Source organism: Balaenoptera physalus (genome assembly GCF_965194825.1).
Source record: "Balaenoptera physalus genome assembly, chromosome: 12".
Lineage (NCBI taxonomy): Eukaryota > Metazoa > Chordata > Mammalia > Artiodactyla > Balaenopteridae > Balaenoptera > Balaenoptera physalus.
The window spans coordinates 75,773,182-75,791,719 of NC_138897.1; the positions used below are offsets into that span (position 1 = coordinate 75,773,182).

The 18,538-nt window shown below is 58.1% G+C and overlaps 1 protein-coding gene across 1 annotated transcript; it reads right to left on the minus strand.

The window, feature by feature from the left end:
* Positions 1 to 3,949: 3,949 nt before the first annotated feature.
* Positions 3,950 to 10,695, minus strand: OSM (oncostatin M). The gene is made up of 3 exons (XM_082416956.1): positions 10,626 to 10,695; positions 8,852 to 8,985; positions 3,950 to 8,207 (listed from the first exon to the last, which is right to left on the minus strand). The coding sequence occupies exons 1-3, from the start codon at positions 10,657 to 10,659 to the stop codon at positions 7,635 to 7,637; spliced, it is 741 nt and encodes a 246-aa protein (XP_082273082.1). The 5' UTR covers positions 10,660 to 10,695; the 3' UTR covers positions 3,950 to 7,634.
* Positions 10,696 to 18,538: the final 7,843 nt, after the last annotated feature.

Below are 18,538 nucleotides of genomic sequence, written 5' to 3' on the forward strand. Positions count from 1 at the left end.
AAACTTAAAGACCACCCTGGCCTCTGCTGCCTCCATGTCCCCACTTGCAAAGGGAAAAGGTCAGAAAGAATGAGGGGGGTGTCAGGGGGGTGGGGTTGGTGGTCTCTGCAATCAGCCAGGCCTCAAGGGCAGTCCTAGCTCTGCCACTCACAGCCTCAGACAGGTGACCTCATTGCTCAGACCCCAGTTCCAAGAGTATAAAATGGGACACTATGTTGTCAACCTGTGAGGTTAACATCACCCTCTGGGAAACCCTGCAGGCACAGAAGACATGCCTGAGTGACTGATAGTATAATTATCTTAGCTGTTAAAACGTCACAGGTGGGGCCCAGAGAGGGGAAGTGACTTTTCCAAGGCCACAGATTAGTGGCACATCCCCAACAGCATGTGGGCTGCGTGCCTCCCTCAGGCTCCCAGACAAGGAGTCAGGAATCCCAGGTTTTAGTCCTGATTAGCTGTGAGGATTCCAGAAAGAACCTTTTAGGAGTCTCGGTTTTCCCGTCTGTAAAACCAGCCTGGAGAAGGCCATCCATCTCCAAGGATCCAGAAAGGCTCTTTGAGGTGTGAACTACGGGATGGGGTGGTGGAGGATAGAGAAACCCTCCCAGGCACCCTGGAGCACTGGACGCAGCGGGGGTGAGGGCCAGGTCCAGGGCTCGCGGCCCAGCGCTCGCCAGCACTCAGCCACTGAGCTCAGCCCCAAGCCACGGGCTGCAGCGCCCCCCACTGACCAGTGGGCAGCAGGCACCGTGGCAGGGGCACCTCCAGCCCCGGGTCCACCTGACTGGGTCAGTGCCTCCCCTAGGGCTGGGCAGGGCAGGATTTGGGGATTGAGGAAGTGGGGGTAGATGCCTGGGGCTTGGAATGGAGGGTTGGTCGAGGCCATCAGCCAGGGCGGGGAAGGAGGCCAGTGGAGGGGTCCTGTAAGGGCCTCTGCCCTGCTGAGCACCTGGGGCTGGTGGCGGGGGGAGGGGGGGGGGTGCATTGAGGACTGGCCACATGGGGGTGCCAGAGACCTCATGCAGCGGGCCTGGGGTAGGGGCTGCGTGCCTCCCTCCAGCGGGAGCTCTGGGAGGAGGGGTGGGGGTGGGGGGGTGGGGTGGGTAGGAGGGAGAGGACGGGGAGGAGGGGGACTTATGTCCCTTCCCACCCCCTTCAAGCCCCAGGACCACCCAATCCCCACCCAGGACAGGTTCTGGGGACAATGTTCCTGCCCTCCTGGGAGCCACTCCCCAGTCCTGGGGAACTGCTGATGGCAAGATTGGGGTCCAGCCTCTTCTCAGGTTATTTATGCCAAGGTGCCACCCGCCCCACCCCGCCCCCCAGTGCCAAACTCTGTGAAGACTACTTATATTTCTCCTTTCTCCCTGCATGGTCCCGTGAGCTGGTGCCCCCACAGTTAAGCCCATCTTACAGAGTAAGCAAAGCACAGAGAGGTCGAGTCCTCTCTGGGTCAAGGTCAAAAGTGTAGGGGCCATGACCTTGACCAACCACACACCCCAGAGCCTCCCTTGAGGGACTTCACTTTAGCAAAGACTCCCTCTCTTCTCCCGAAAGCAGAGGCAGGCAGGGGCCACCCCGTGACCCACCGCAGCCCCTTCTGGGGGGACAGGGGCCCTCTACCTGCCAGGTCTCCATCCCAGGGAAAGCTAGGCCGCCACGAACTCAGAACCCTCCACTGCTCTGGGGAAAAGGGAACTTGAGGGCCCCTTGGGAATTCAGGAATCAAGACCCCCAGGGGTGACCCCTTCAGGATGGCAAAGCCAGGATTCCGGCCTCCCCATCCAGTACTCTCTCCTCTGCCCTCTAAACCTGCCATGATCTTTAACCCCTCAGGTGTCCACATGACACTTTCACATCTGGTCTGAACTCTACCTCCACAGGCTCAGAGAGATGTGCAGGGCACGTCTTACCATGCCCATTACGCGGATGCGGAGACTGAGGCCTGGAGAGCCGGGTGGGCCATCAGGTGCCCCCGACACATGAGGGAAAAGGTGATGTTTGCCTGTGCTGAGGATAAATTCGGGGAAGCCTACCGTGGTCTGTGCCGCACTGGATCCTCCAGCGTCTGGCGGGGTGCTTGCTGGGTCTTCAGTGGGGCACCATCGACGTTGGGCCAGGCTCCTCTGCTTCTCTCTCCTGCTGAATCTTCTCTGGAGACAGCTCCTCACCCCGCCCCCGACTTGACTTCCCGTCCAGGGCCGGGTGGCCCCGAGGCTCCCCCCACTTCCACCCCACCCCCTGGCTGAAGGGCTGGGGGCAACAGGGGCTGGGAAGCCCAGGTCCCTGGCTAGACTGCACCTGACACAGATGGGGCAGGGTCTTCAGGCTGGTTGAGGGGAGAAGCAGGGCCAGGGGTGGGGAGGGGGCGTCCTTGGGCCCGGCGGCCCCTGCCCTGTGCTGCGTGGCGAGGCCGCCGGGGCCTGACTCACGGCTGACTGGGCCGCGCCCAGCCCGCCAGGGTGATCCAGGCCGGCATAAGGCGATGACTGGGCAGCCCTCCACATGACCGGCCGGGGTCGGCCTTAGGTGTTTTGACTCAGACCTGCCACAGGCCGTGTGCACCAGGGCCATGTCCCCTTGTCCCCATCCCTGGAGGAGTCACAGGGCTGCAGCCACCCCCCCGGACACGGTGCCCCTCAGCCACCACTCCTTGCCCTGGCACCCACCTCAGAACCCGGGAGCCACCTGGCCCATCTGGTCCGCCCTCCTCCACGGGCTCTGGGGCCCCACCTGCCCAACCCCTCCCTCAGAGACCTTCGCCCCTCCCAGAGTCAGTGGAGCCCAGCCCTCGGGGACGCCCCAGGAAGCAGGGAGCAGGGTTGGCTGAGCCCAGGGCCTCCCCACTCTGACCGTGGACTGTGACCCTTTCCTCGGCGTGGAAAAGGGGTTCTGTGGGCGCTCCGGGTCCCAGGCCTGGCGTGGGTGGTGGCAGTGAGGAAGGGGGACAGGGACAAAGACAGAAGAGCTGCGAAGAAAGAAACCAACAAGGAAAAGGGAAAATGAGGGAGAGAAAATAAAGAGGACGCGGCTCGGGCACCTGTTCTGTGACAGCTTATGAGGGCAGCGCCAACAGACCCTGCGTTGCATTGTTTCCCAGAAAATCTCTGCTCTGGCCTGGGAGGTGGCCAATTAACTGAGTCTGTTGTGCAGACAGGGAAGCCGAGGCTCAGCCCGGAGGTTACACGGGCCACGGGGCTGGGGTTTGAAGTCATTTTGCTGAACTCCCAAGTACTTTCCTGTCCCTTGAGAGAGAGCGTTCAAATCACATCAGAACTGGCAGGCAGTGAAGGCGCTGAGGCCATGGAGGCCAGAGACCCAGATCTGCCATTTGCAAGCCGGGAGTTTGTTCTTTAGACAGACTATAAGTGCTGGCACTCCATCCTTGCCTTTTTTCCTGCAGTTTCCCTGCCCTCCACGCCCCCCGTCCCAGGGAACTCTCCATCCGTGTGTGTCCTGTTCAGGGTTGACTGAGGGGCTGTGACTGTCACCCTGAAAAACTTGAGAAAGAAAAGAAAACCCAGCTTATGGTCGATTCCAGCAGCAGGGTTGCCCGAGGACTCCTTATCTCCCTGACCCTGTACCAGCTCGCCCATGGCCTGTGGCTGCTTTGTCCCTTCACATGAGCCACTGGGGGGAGCATATGCTATTTGCAGCCTCACAGGGCATCACCACTTTGGGAAAAGCATGCCTTGTGGGGGATCAGCTTCACACTGTGGCACAAAAGCATTATTAGAACCCTGCCCCCCGCTACACCTCACGCCGGATGGTCATGGGAACCCTGATCTCACAGCAGTTGTTGCTGTAGTAGGTGGGGGGGGGGGGGGGGGAACGATCCAAGAGGGCTCGTTCTGACTCCAGGTGCAGACACCATAAATGACCCCTGCAAGCTGCCCTGCCTGAAGCCCCAGGGAAGCCCCGCCAGCCACTCTATGGGGAGTTCAGGAGGAGGGGCCTGGGAGGGCGGGAGGCGTGGGGAGGGGGAAATGCAGGCACTGGGAGGTCAGGATGCCTGGATGTGTTGGGGGCCAGCTGAGCACGTAGCAAATGCAGAGATGAACTGGCAAAGCTGGCCGGGCCTGAGAGCAGGGCCCTGGCTGGCTGTGCTGAGGAGTTTGGAATCGATGCCTCGGGCAGCAGGAGGGGAAGGAGTCATCGAAGGTTTGTGAGCAGAAGACATGACAGTGAGATGTGTCCAGGGAATCAGGACCTGGTTGGCGGTGGGGAGAGAAGGAGGCACGTGCCAGGGACGGGGTGTTGGAGAAATCACAGGATCAATGGTGAGAGAAGAGGTTGAGGCTGAGGGAGGTTGAGGGAGGTGCGCTGGGGTTCTGGAACTTCAGTGGGGGCAATTAGGAAGCAGAAAGGTGTGGGCTTGGGGCTGAGTTCGGCCTTGAGGCACCCACAGGGCACCCAGCAGATGTTCTGGCAGCTGCGTCTGTGGATCTGGGACCAGGCTGGAGGTTGCACCTGCAGCTGTGGTCTCATCAGAAGACAGTGTGGAATTGACAAGTCCTCACTGATAGGACCCCCAAGAACCCCACCCCAGAGTCTGGGGCTCCCTGATCTGCTTCCTGCCGGGTGGATGCAGCTCCAGTTCAAAGGCAGCCCCAGACACCTCTCCCGGGGCTTAGCCACCTCTCTAGAGGCTGGCAGGGGGCCCAGGCAGGGGTGGAGAACAACCACCCTGGGCTTCCCAGCTCTTCCTCCGCAGACCAACCTCTACCCTCTCCGTGGGCAACCACATGCAGCCCTAATGCCAACTCCCCTTCTGCTCCGGGAGCCTGAGGGTGCCTGGCTTTCGGTGTCTGCCACCTCCCACCCCGAGATTCCCAGCAGCCCAACCCGAGGAAAGTGCCCCACCCCCATGCTGGGTCAGGGCAGGAAAGAGCAAGGCCGGCCCCTGCCTTTGGCCACACCTGGGTAGCACCTGTCTAGGCCAGGCTCCCTGCCCTGCTCCTCACTGAGCTCCTGCTGGGTGCCAGGTACTGTGCTGAGAGCAGAGCAAGGCAGATGTGGTCTCCATCCTTGGAGACTCCAGGCTAGCGGGGGAGGCAGATGGCAAAGCAAACCAGGGGAGACCCCCCACATGACAGTTTTGAGAAAAATAATAACCAAGTTGTTAGACCCAGAACACAGATGGGGGTAAGAATAGCCGAGGATGCACTAACCAAAAGAACAGAGCACAGCATTGCAGACAGAGAGAAGAGCATAGGCAGAGACCTTGTGGTGGGAGGGTACCCTGGGCATACTGGGATCCCAAAAGTGGCTGGTGGGGCAGGAGCCCGAGAGCAAGAGAGAGCCCATTGGGGGGCAGTAGAGACCCTTACTAAGTACTTGGTAAACAGCCTGGAATACATTGGGCGCTCACTGGTTGGGAGTAAGAGACCTGGAGTTCTAGCCCCAGCACTGCACTAACTTGCTCCGTGACATTGAGCAAGGTGCTTCCCCTCTCTGGGCCTTTTTGATAAATCAGCAATGCCTTCACTCACTATATCCTCATCCTTGAATGCTCGGAGCCTTTGCCCTAGCTGTTCCTGCCACCTACAGGCTCCACCCCTTCTCCTGTGCGTCATTCAGTCCTCAGAGTGGACATCACCTCTTCCAGGCACCACACTGACAACCCACATCACCTGACTCTCACTCTCTATTACATCACCGCTTTGTTTTTGCCAAGCTCAATCTCACACTGCAACCTCAGATGCTCCTGTTGGTTCTTTTGCTTGTCTATTGTCTGTCTGCCCCCACACTTGGGAGCTCCGTGCCCCTGGGGACTTATGAAATTGTCAGCGGATTTACAGAGGCTGAAAGGTGACAGGAGGATGCTCCTGCCCTGGCGTCTAACGGACCTGAATTTAAAAGGTGCCCGCCCCCAGTAAATTTGCTCTGAGGACCCAAACTCTCTGAGCCTCGGTCTTCTCTTCGGCCAAGTGGGTCATATCTATTGCGGGGAGTCCCACACAGGGCTCTCTTCCACCCCATGTTAAGTCCTGTTCCCACCAGAAATGCGACTGATCCAGGTCAAGTTCATCGGCTTCTGTGAGCCCTTCCTTTGTAGCTGCTGCCTCAGCATGTCATCAGCCTATAGATGACCCTCCCGAGGCGGGGCCCTGAGCATCCGGGGAGAGCCAGGTGGAATCCCTATCCACCCTGGGGCCCTTCAGGAAGCAGTTTCAAGCACCTACCAGGTTACAGGCCACATGTGAGGCAGGATCTATTATTATCTTGTCTGTTTCACACAACACACATCAGCACACATACCCCCAGCCAGACACCCACAAGGGCCCAGAGCAACCCGTACACTCCATCCTTCCTCCCTCCCCTCTGGCTCCCAAACCCCAACACCCCTGGTCCCCAACTTCTCAAGAGAGACCCATTCAGAAACAACAAGCACCTTGTCTGTGTTTGAGATGCCCCACAGTCAGAGCCCCCAGCTGACTGGGGTGGGCGACTTCCCTTCCTGGATAGAGCAAGGACCGCCCCCGGCCCAGGCCCCAGGCGGTGGATGCTTGTGGCCTTACCACATAGGGACAAACCCCCAAGAGGCTCCCCCAAATCCTGTCCCACAAGGCAGCAGAGAGACACAGGGGCTTTAGAAACCAGGCAAGTTTTAAATATATGTTGGCACAATAATAACATTAAATACACATTATAAATAAGCCTTATAAATAGGAAACAGATAAAAACTGATTTAAAAAATCTATAAATTAGTCATGTCCCTCCAAGGAATTGGCCCAGTAGCTTCTGGGACCCCCTCCAGGAGGGCAATGGTTTCAGCATGAGAAAATACCATGATGTACCACCAGGGGGAGCAGCCAGCACCCAAGACCCAAGACCAGGCGCTTCCAGGTGCTAGCTAGGTCTCTTCCAGAGAGCTCCGTCTGCGCCCAATGGCCATCTGTACTGCGTGTCCCCATGTATGGAGAGAATTTGATATCCACCCTATGTCACAGAGTCCCAGCAACTGACAGGCAGAGAGGGCTTTACACAGTCCCCAAGCCCTTCGAATCACAAAGAGAAAACTGAGGTACAGAGAGGTAAAGTGGCCTTGCTGAGGCCACACAGCAAGTTAGGGGCCAACCTTGGACCCCCCCCCCCAAATCAGTGCTCTTTCTAGTACACTCTGCCCCATCACAGCTGCCTAAAGTGAGGTCATCCAGACATCCAGGGGTCTGGCCCGAGACGTGATGAGGCATAGGAGGCCAGCTCAGGCCCTGACCTCCCCCCCCTTGGAACCAGGCCACTAGGGAAAGGAGGAAGTATGGGGGCAACGGCCCTGCAAGTCATGAGAGGGACAGTCCGGCAGGCCTCCGGGGAGCAGAGCAGGGGGTGGCGGCCAGTCTGGCCATGAGTCATCCTGTGTCATCAGATCCCTGAATCAATGGAAAGTTGGCCCCATGTGGACCTGACCTGGCCACCCCACCAGACTGAGGAACTCAGGGCTGGGGGGCTCAACAGCCTGACCCTATGTCCCTAGCCCAGCCCAGAGGAGGTAGAGGGGCTGCCCGGCTCCCACCCCTTAAAGTGCACTTCTGAGAGGCGGGGAACAGAGGGGAGCAGGATGGCAGGCCCCGGGGCTGCGCCATCCTGCAGAGTACCTGCTGACCTTTCACCTGGCAGGGGTGCCCCTAAGGCTACCGGGGCAGGTGTCCCCTCGGCATGAGTCTCCTGTCCCTCCGGAAGGGCCACATCCTGCGGGCCCCCCCTCTGCAGGGCCCGGAGGGGGCTGTGTCTCCAGGGGCCCGGCGGGGGCTGTGTCTCCGGCTCCGGCTCCGGCTCCGGCTCTCCCCCCACTCCCGGAGGACCTGCCCCACAGAGTGCATGAAGCAGTGGTAGCCGCGCAGGAACCTGCAGCTCTTCAACTTGTGCTGGAAGGCGTCTGAGGGCGGTGTGGGCAGTGGCGTGGGCCCGGGGCCCGGCTGAGTGGGCTCAGGTGTCTCCGCCTCCAAGGAGCTGCGCAGCAGCAGGGACATGCAGTGGATGTTACTCCTGAACCCGCGGATGTTCAGTCCCACCAACTGCTGGGCTTCAGGGAGGTCCTGATACAAAGCGGTCAGTCTGTGCAGGACGAGGCCCAGCGTGGCATTGAGGGTCCGCAGGAAGCCCTGTCTACTGAGCCCCCGCAGGGCATCCTCGCTGGGGAAGGCCCCGGGACACTCCCTGCAGTGCTCCTTCAGTCCTGGCGTGTCCAGGCCTTGGATGCGGATCTGTGGGGAAAGGACAATCCAGGGATGAGAGCTGGAGCCCCCACCACACACACATACACACACACACACACACACACACACACACACACACATGAATCTGCTCTGCTCAGCCTTGAACCGCTGGACCTCATGTACCCCCCCATCCAATCCTCCCATTGTACAGATCCAGAAACTGAGGCCCAAGAGGGGAGAGGACTCCTGGATCACTGAAGGTGAGGTTAGAGGGATGCCAGGGGGCTGGAGGAGTGACCACACAGGTGGTGATTGTGGCATGAGGTGTGTCATTGGGGAGGTGATGGGAGGTGACATGAGCTCAGGAGGGTGGGACTGTTCACTGCTACATGCCAGTGCCTAGAACAAGGCCCGTGGTAGGTGTGCAATGAGCACATGGGGCAAACGGACGAATGAGGCAATGGAGTTGGGGTTCACACTCCAGGCCCACTAAGCTGGGGGAGCTGCATTGCCTCTGTGGCATCTCAGGGTTAGGCCTGGGATGTTCGCCGTGGCCCAGGAATAACACGGAGACTCGTTTTCCCCCCAGCCTCAGACTGAGTGGGGTTTGGGCCTGTCCTCTCTGGGAGTCACTGATGCCCTAACCCCACAGTTCTCTGAGACTCACATGCCCCCAGGGGCCGGTCACTCACATAGGGGTCCAGGAGCGTGCTGGTGTCCTGCATGAGGTCCGCCTGACGCCGGAGCTGCAGGAGGAGTTCATGGTACTTGCCCAAGCACTTGCTTGTGGCTGCCATGCTCAGAAACAGGAGTCCGAGGATCACACCTGGGGCAGAGAGGGGACGTGTCACCTGCCTTAGTGAGGAAGCCACAGGTGGGTGCCTTTCAGAGGGGAGGTCACTCAAGTGGGCCTCAGAGGGCACAGCCCATCATCCCCAGCTTTTTGCCATTCGGGGCGGGGCTGGGTACGGTGCATGCACGGGGGTACCTGCTGGGGCCACCACCACCTTCCCAGCGAGTCACTGCCCAGCACCCAAAACAGTGGTTGCAATTCACCAAGTAAGACTTTGAGAAGAGGTGGTGGGGCCTGGCTGGAGTCAAGCCTGCCAAACTCAGGAGCTGACCTGGGGTGGCCCAGGTGGGGCTGCTCCCCGCAAGTCCTCTGGGCTAAGGGGTGGCCATTGCTGCAGGCCCTGAACCTGCTGTAACAGACCCTACCCCCCACGCAGGTGGGCTCTGGAGGGTTTTGCAGCCCAGGAGCAGCCAGACACCTTGAGCTATGTCTGCAGAACCAGGAGAGGCTGCCTTTCTACCCAAAGTTTCCATCTGGAAAGGATGCGTGAGACCATCTCATCCATGCCCCCATTTGACTGACAGGAAAACCAAGGCTCCAAAGGAGAAGGGCTTGCTCAGGTCACCCAAGGCCAGCCCGTGCCCCCATCTCTCAGGCCTCCCTCCTCTCTCCGTAAGTGGCCACTTTTGTCAGGCCCACCAGAGATGCTGTGAGCCAGAACATTCTTGGGGGCGGGTACAGTTACCACTCCCCCGCCTCCCCCCACCCACCCACAAGGCCCTGGCAGCCACGTGGTCGGAAGGGCCTGTGGCGCAATGGCCCGGAAGGCAGTGACACCACCTTCCCTTCCTAAGAACTGTGGCCCCTTGGGGAAGATGCTGCTGGGGAGGCCAAGGGGCCAGGCGCCCAGGCACAATGACTACCAGGCACCCCTCGCTGCCCCCCAGGTACCTGCTGCTGGGCTCGGGCAGGGGGGCTGGTGTGGGCACAGCGCACGTGGGACTAGGGTGCCTGCATGGGTGTGTGTCTAGATCTGCGCGAGGCTCGAGGGAACAGCTGGCCACACACAACCGTTGTGTCCCATCCACGGCAGGGGCCCCGGGCTGCATGCGGGGGTTCCCAGATTGGTGAGATTGAGGGTTCCAGATGACGTCACGTGGCTCTGTGTGCATGTCACCCTGTGGGTGTGGCTACGTGTGCTGTGTGATTGTGTGGGCTCCAGGGCCCCCAGGCCCGGCTGACAGTGTCCATTCATCCCAGAGCCTCCAAATCGGGGCAAGAAGGAGGCTCCACAGCCCTTCCAGACATCACACCATGACGCTGCTCAGCTTCTGCGGCTTCCTCCTCTGCCCCAGCACATCTCCCACCTCCCACCTGCTTCCCTGGCTTCTCCCGCAGTGATCCCCTTCCTTCACTCCCTTGCTCCCAGAGCTGACTCTACATCACCCTCCCCCTGGAAGCGCTCTGGTAATATCCTTCTCCACCCTGTGAAGATGCTCTGTTCTCAGTGGATCCCTCTCTTTGCCTGACCCCCCGGCTCTCTCCCCTTCTCAGCATCCTTCTGCCCGGCGCCTGGCCTCCCCTATTCCTGGAGGACAGAGAGTGCCCCTGCTCCCCGCTGGCACCCATGAGCACAGCAAGCAGGTGCTGGTGGGGAGGAAGGAAGTACTTACTGAGCGGTGTCCTCCACATACGCTGTGCCCGCATGCTGGGTGACCGAGCTCTGGCCTGCGCCTGCTGGGGGTGACACCTCCAGGCTTGGAGCCCTGCGGGCTGGCAGCCACTTTATGCCCGCCGGGACGATTGGCCAACACCTCGTGAGGTGGGTGGGGAGGGGGAGGGGGAGGGCAGGCCTTCTGGGAACATGACCCCAAAAACCAAAGTTTCCACAGGCGGCCAATGGGCGCTGGGTGCGGTGGCATGCCTGCTCCTCCTCCTGTTTTCTTCGAATTCGTTCTTCGAGGTCAGCCCCACGCCCAAGGATGATGCAAACCGCAGCCTCAGCCTTCCTGGGGCGAGCAGGGAGCAAGGGGGTCCGTGCTCGTTGCAGGGGGCTGTGCCCGGGGTGGAGGGGAGAGTCCACCAGCTGGGCTCCTGGAGGACCCACAGCCCAGTCCCAGCCCAGGAGCCATCGGCCTCACAGGCCTCTGTGGTTTGGGGCTGAAGGGAGCGAGACATCTTCCTTCTTGAGTGCCCTTCCCGCCCTCCTGCCAGGGCTGTTGGGACATCTGTGAGCGGAAACCACCGGGCTCTGGGCACAGAGCCAGACCCAGGCTGGCAGCCCCGAGATTGTGGTTCTGGCCCCAGGACCTGCATCCCCCAGCGGGGCTCCCAGCCATCTCCTTTCCCCCACGAGGCACCCCTCACATAACCAGCCTTCCCCATCCCAGGCCCATTGCCCACAGCCAGGCTCTTTTTCTATAGACAGGGCCCTCTGGGGAGAACCAGGCACTTGAGGCAAGAGAAACAGGAGATTAGGGTGCAAGCCCACTGACATGCTGTGTGACCCAAGGCAAGTCGCTTAACCTCTCTGGGCCTCAGAGCCCCACCCACCCACTGTAAAATGAGGATTTGAAAAGTATTTCCCAGCCACCTCACAGGGCTGCTGCAGTCATGGACATACAAGGCAAAAGCCCTTTGAAGGCAAAAGGAAAGATGAAAGTCTGATTCTAAGTACTAGCTGTCGGGAGGTGGGGTGGGGGGCCGGAGGAGATGGGGAGTTGCTGCGGCGACAGTTGGGGACCAGGTTTCACTTTCTCTGAAAGATAGTGATCTTGAGTCAGTCCTCTGCTTCTCACAGATGAATGAAAGGGCCAGAGACAGCGCCTCCCGAGCCAACCTGCTGCTTCAGCGCAGGATAAACTGAGGCCCTGGAGAGGGCAGATGAGGGGGTGGAGGGGCTGGCCCCGGCCTGCATGCCGTGCCTGGCAGCCCCAGCACATCCAGCAGACCTGGACGAGGGTCCTTGGCCTGCACCCTGAGGAGCTCGGTGGGGAGGAGGATGTCAAAGGCTGAGGAGCCAGGGTGGGGCCCCTGGGGGCTGCCAGGGAGGCCTGAGCTGCTCAGGCCCTGTGGAGCCTGGACTAGGAAAGCCAAGGTGGCCAGAAGGAGGAGGGCCAGGCACCCTCCCACCCATCCCCACCCCGGCACCCATCATCACCACCAGGGCCGTTCCCACCAGCCCTCCCCTCTGCAGACGCGCCCACGTCGCTCATTTATGCAGTCGACAAACTTTCACTCAGCCGCGCGCTTTGCCAGGTGTTGAGGATCTAGCAGTGGGCAAAACCAGAGGCACCCCACCGCCAGGAGGCTTCTCCTCACCCCCACCCACTCCCTGGCGCCCAGCATGGTCCTCATCACACCGTTGCCACCCCTGAGGGCGGATTCTGCCACCCCTGAGGGTGGAATCCACCACCCCAGTTCCGGATTCTCCTCCCAAGAACGTCACTTCCGCTCGATTTCTCATCTCAGTGCCCACCTCCAAGAGGCGGCTTCCTGGGGCCCAGGCCAGTCCGGGATCCTGCTTCATTTCACATCCCTGATCTCATCTTGCTACAGCCCTGGGAGGGAGAGCGGCCGGGCAGGGATGCCTCAGCTCTCTTTAACGAGGAAACGGAAGCTCGGAGAAACTCAGGGCCGGGCTCCAGGCAGGAGAGCCAGGGCTGGCTGGAGAGCTTCATGCCCCTCTCAGGGGCTCCTTGCTGACCGGCCTCCACACTCGTGGGACAGCCCGGTGCTTTCACCCCTCAGTCCAGAAGCCGTAAGATCTCCTCGGTTTAAAGAGGCCTCCAAGACCTAGAGACGTTGAGGTCGCCCCTCCTTCAGTTGCCCTTTGTAGAAACCTTTAAGAGGAGGGGGGCATTCAAACTAGGGCTGTCACATCTGAAAGACCTTGCTCTGAGCATGAGGCTTTAAACTTATATATTAGTTTGCTTGGGCTGCCATAACCAAATGCCACAGACTTGGGGGCTTAAATGACAGAAAGGTATTTTCTCACAGTCCTGGAGCTAGAAGTCTGAGATCAAGGTGCTGGCGGGGTTGCTTTCATCCTAAGGCCTCTCTCCTTGGCTTGTAGACAGCCGCCTTTTCATGATCTCTTCCCATGGTCACCCCTCTGTGTATGTCTGTCCTGATCTCCTCTCCTTATAATGACACCAGTCACGCTGGAGGAGGGCCCACCCAATAGCCTCATTTGACCTCAATTACCTCTTTCAAGGCTCTGTCTCCAAAGACAGTCACATTCTGTGGTGCTGGGGGTTGTGACCTCAACACACGAACTTGAGGGACACAATTCAGCCCCTAAAAGCTTGCAAGAAGAGGGCATGGTTGGAGGGCAGCAGGGAGTGGGGACACTGGCAGGGGGAACCCGGAGCTGGGTGGGAGGGGCCGTGATGTTCAGGAGGACGGGGAGTGGCCCCAAGGTGAGGCCCCAAGGTGAGGAGGCCCTGCTCCCCATCCGAGCAAAGCGTGAGGGGAAGATGCGTCAGCGTTTCTGGTGAGGTCAGCGCCCGGTGACGTCCCTCTCGCCAGCAGGAAGGGCTTGCAACACGGCCCTGCCGGTATAAATAGGCTCCCCGACCACAGGGCCCGGGCTGTCCCCTCTTCCCAGGCCACGTCAGGCAGGTCCGCGTGATTCGGAGGGGAAGAGAGGGTTCCTCAGAACTGCTGCTTCCTTGCCTTTCCAGCCCACCCTCCGGCTGGGGAGCCCTCCATCTTTAAACGCAAGGACAGGATTTGGCATGGCCTGAGGGGCAGGTCAGCACTGGAGCAGGAGGTCACTGGGCTGGATGCAGAGGCCGGCGGGGTGGGGGGCAGAGACCAACCCAGGTTCTGGTCTCCATCTGCTTGTGGGCCCAGTGTTCCTGGCCCAGTCACACCCCCTTTCTGAGCCTCAGTTTCCCCTCTGTAGACTGAACTGCCACAACTTAGTACTAAAGAGACAGAACAACCCGGGTTTTAAATGGGCAAGTGATTTGAATAGACATTTCTCCAAACCAGACACAAATGGCCAAGAAGTACATGAAAAGATGATCAATATCATTAGGAATCCGGAAAATGCACATCAAAACTATGAGATGCCACTTCACCCCGACCAGGGCAGCTATAATCAGAGACAGACAATAGGAAGTGTTGGAGAGAACGTGGAGAAGTCGGATCCCTTGTGCACTGCTGGTGGGAATGGAAAAGGGTGCAGCCACTTTGGAAAAAATATGTCTCTTCCTCAAATGGTGAACATAGAAATGTCATACAACAAACAATTCCACTCCTGAGTATACACCCAAGAGAACTGAAATCATATAATCACACAAAAACTTGTGCACAATTGTTCACAGCAGCATTTATTCACAAAAGCCTGAATGTAGAAGCAACCCAACTGCCCATCAACAGAAAATGGATTTTAAAATGTGGTCTATCCATACAATAGAATATTATTCAACCACAAATAGGAATGAGGTACTGATGCATGCTACAATGTGGATGAACCTCAAAATCATTATGCTCAGTGACAGAAGTCAGTCACAAAAGGCCACACAGAGACTTCCCTAGCAATCCAGTGGTTAAGACTCCACGCTTCTACTGCAAGGGGTGTGGGTTTGATCCCTGGTCGGGGAACTAAGATCCCATATGCCGTACAGCGCGGCCAAAAAAAAAAAAAATTGACGAAAGGCCACATAAGATTCCGTTTATAGGCAATGTCCAGAATAGGTGAATCCATAGAGACAGAGAGTAGATTAGTGGTTGCCAGGGAGTGGGGGATCTGGGGACCAGGGGTAATAGCTTATGGGTACGGGGTTTCTTTTGGGGGGATGAAAATGTTTTTGAACTAGATGACTGCACAGTCTTGTAAATATACTGAAAACCACTGAATTATACACTTTAAAAGCATTTGATGGTATGTGAATTGTATCTCGATTTTAAAAATGCAGGAGCAAATGCTGCCTTACTGGACGGTCAGTGTAATTCAGTGAAGAATGCACGCCAGTGCCCGGCCCATAGCAAGTATCCGATGACCACTTATCCCTCCTGCCACTGGGGCAGATGAAGGTGCGCATTTGCTTGTGTCACAGGGTGACTTTGAGGGCGGTTGGGAAACACGCGTTACATAAACACTGGGTGAGCAAGGATCTTCCAGGGCCCCCATGAGGTCAGTGAGGTCACCGTCAGCTGGGGGGTCATTTGACTCGAGACCTGCCACAGTTCTTCTGGGACCTGGTGTGTCCATGGGGATGGGACTCCATGCCCTCCCCTGCACCCAGTGGCTCCGCCCAGTTGGGTAACTGACTGATCCCCCTTCCAGGGGCCTGAACACCTATTCAGGGAAAGGCAGAGGTGAGGGACAACTGGCTACTGTGCAGGAGCCTCACGCCAGCTATCGGCCCCCAGACCAGGCCCTGCCACAGCGAACCCCTAGGCCGAGAGGAAGGCGGGTTGGGGCTGATTCGTCTACTCTGAGGTGGGATAACCAGAAGCTGAGGGTGCAGACGGTCCCCACCCCCAGGCCACCCTCTCTGAGCCCAGGGTCCCCTCTGTGAGATTCGGAGACAGGCGAGATGACCACAGAGAACCCACAACCCTATAAAAGCCCCAGGGGTCCCATGGCAGCTCTAAACACTGAGATGGCTCTGTAAAGAAAAGCAAACCTAATCATTAAACTGGATCAGGAAGTCCAGTGGAGTTCTGACTTTTCTCATGATGACAACATACAACGCCTATATTGAAACATCACATTCTTTTTGTTTTTAAATAAATTTATTTTTGGCTGTGTTGGGTCTTTGTTGCTGTGCACGGACTTTCTCTAGTTGCAGCAAGAGGGGGCTACTCTTCATTGCAGTGCACAGGCTTCTCGTTGCGGTGCACAGGCTTCTCATTGCGGTGGCTTCTCTTGTTGCGGAGCACAGGATCTAGGCGTGAGGGCTTCAGTAGTTGTGGCACATAGGCTCAGTAGTTGTGGCTCGCCGGCTCTAGATCTCAGGCTCAGTAGTTGTGGCGCACAGGCTTAGTTGCTCCGCGGCATGTGGGATCTTCCCCGGGCCAGGGATCGAACCCATGTCCCCTGCATTGGCAGGCAGATTCTTAACCACTGCGCCACCATGGAAGTCCCGAAACATCACATTCTTGCCAAAAATGTTTTGATGCCCCAGGCACATGTTGTCTGCCCAGTGGTGACATTCGGGCCCATTTCTGCAGCTCTTCTGGGTGCCGGGCCCAGTTCCAGGCCTTTCACATGGGCCAGATCCCTGAATCCTCAAAACCTCCTAATGAGGGAGAAATCATGGTCTCCGCCCAGTACGTGGGGAAACAGGCCTGAGAGGTGGGGAACTTGGCGGAAGGTCACACAGCTGGGAGGGAGCAAAGGCTCAACAGAAACAAAAACCAGCGGCTCCCAGAGCCGGGAGAGGGGAGGTTGGCTCTCATGGGGGCGGCTGCCTGGGGAGGACTTGGCGGCGGAGGTCGGAGGTCGGTATTTCTGCAGGTCTGCAAAGACAACGTTGGTTTCATTGGCGGAAAGGCAGAAAAGAAATGCTACAAATTCCACGTTGAGAGAACTGCATGAGCTGATGGGCAAATAGGACCTCACTGGACCAGTTTAGAGAACGGCGCGTGTGGCTGGAAGTCGAACAGGGAGGGAGGAAGGCAAGGAGGGAGGAGAAAACCAAGCCACCACAAAACAACTTTGCTGCCATTGCAGCCCCTCCGGAGGGGCTTGTACAACACAGCTTGGTCCCATCCTCTTGCTCAAAACACTCCCTGGTTTCCTGTTGCCATTCGGATAAGGCCAAAGTCATCACCTCAGCCCCCCAGGCCCTGCCCACCTCCCCAGCCTCACCCAACAGCTCTCTAGCCCGCCACTTTCTCTGACCTTCCTCAGCCCCACGGAGGAGCTGAGCTCTCACCCCAGGGCCTTTGCACATGCTGTACCCACTGCCTGAACACTCCACCTACTGAACTGCCATCAGACAACAAGGTTCAGTCCAAGCTTCACCTCTTCCAGTGACCTTCCTTCACCCCAGTCTGGTTCCTCTCCCTGACTCCACCCCAGAGTACCACGTACCCCTCTCTGTAGCATTTTTCAGAATTGTAAACTCTTACAACTGTGGAGTTGTCTCCCCAGCCAGACTGTAAATTCCAAGAGGGTGTGCACTCTGGTGGTGGCTCCCCATCGCCTGTCTCCAGAGCACAGCACAGGCCCCAGAACGTAGTAGGTGCTCAATAAATCGTTAGTGAATGGATGGATGCATGGCCGTACAGATGTGGCCATCTGCAGAAGCCCCAGGCTGCAGGGCCCCGGCGCAGCCCCATCCCACATCCAGTACACCTGTAGCCGGGCCTCTACAAGTGCAGCCCCACCTCGCTGCGGGGTGGGAACAGGCCCTCTTGGAGCCTTTCCCATGCCCTCTCCCCAAGGACATCAGAATCACATCACTCACAATACACCAAAGCATGTGATCTCTTTTTTCAGGAAGCCTCGATTTTAAAGACACTAGCTTTTTCTTTTATGATGATTTTTCTAAAGCGAATTCAAAACCTATTCTTTAGCCATGGCAGATTTCAACACTTTCCTGGAGAAACAAACTGAAAAAGAAAAAGCTAAGGCATTTCTCCTGCTTCCTTTAAAGAATACATTTCAGAACAAATTCTACATAAGCGGCACCTGACAGCCTCGTAGAAAGGGGCCGGTCTTCACTGGAGGAGACAATCCTACAGTCCCTCATTCAACCTGTATTTAATAAGTAACACTGTGTGTGGGGCACCAGGCCAGGTGCGGGGGATAAATCAGCAAGAAAGACAAGGCTAACTTACAGGAGAGTGAAGTTACCATGAAGGATGAATAAACACACAGGCCAATATCCAGCACGTGGAGGGGCTTGGAAGACCCATTTGCCAGGCTGCCCCTTTCTTGCCCCAGGAGGGGTCTGACCCAGCCTGGTCTTCGTGGTACCCCAGGGTTTAGCAATGCATCTGCATCCTGAGCAGAATCAGAATCCTTCCCAGGAATAACGGCAGACCCAGGAGACACGCCTCCCTCGCGTGGCTGGGGTTTCTGCGCTGGGACGTCACGAGGCGGGGGTGGGGTCCTGCTGAGTGGGCAAGAGGGTGGCTGGTGCAGCCAGGAAGGCCAAGGGACTTCCCTGAGCCCCTGGTCCCTGCACGAAGCCAGGGCCAACCACGCGGCAGGTCCCAACTACACAGGACGTGATGAGAGTCCCGTTTCTGCTAGTTGAGCTGGTTTCCCGGCACTTGCCATGGGGATTCCTTAGTCCTCACAAGCATGAGGATGGGGGCAGTAGGGGTGGAGGGCACGGAGGGAGGAAGTAGGATGGGCTGAGCCTGCTCTGGGTGCCAGCTGCAGCCAAAGCTCAGAAGCTTTGCTCAACAGAGAATGCAGCTGGAAGAAATGGGGGAACAGGCCAGGGTCCCCATGGGGCTGTCTACAAATTGGGACACAGAGGCAGGACTCACTTGAAGGGATGCCGATTACTGGTCTGGAGGAAATGACCTGGGACAGGTGCTGGGAGGACTTGCTTTCTTCTTCCTCTTGTTCTTGGGGACACGCTAAGGAAACTCTGAGCATTTATCTTGATAT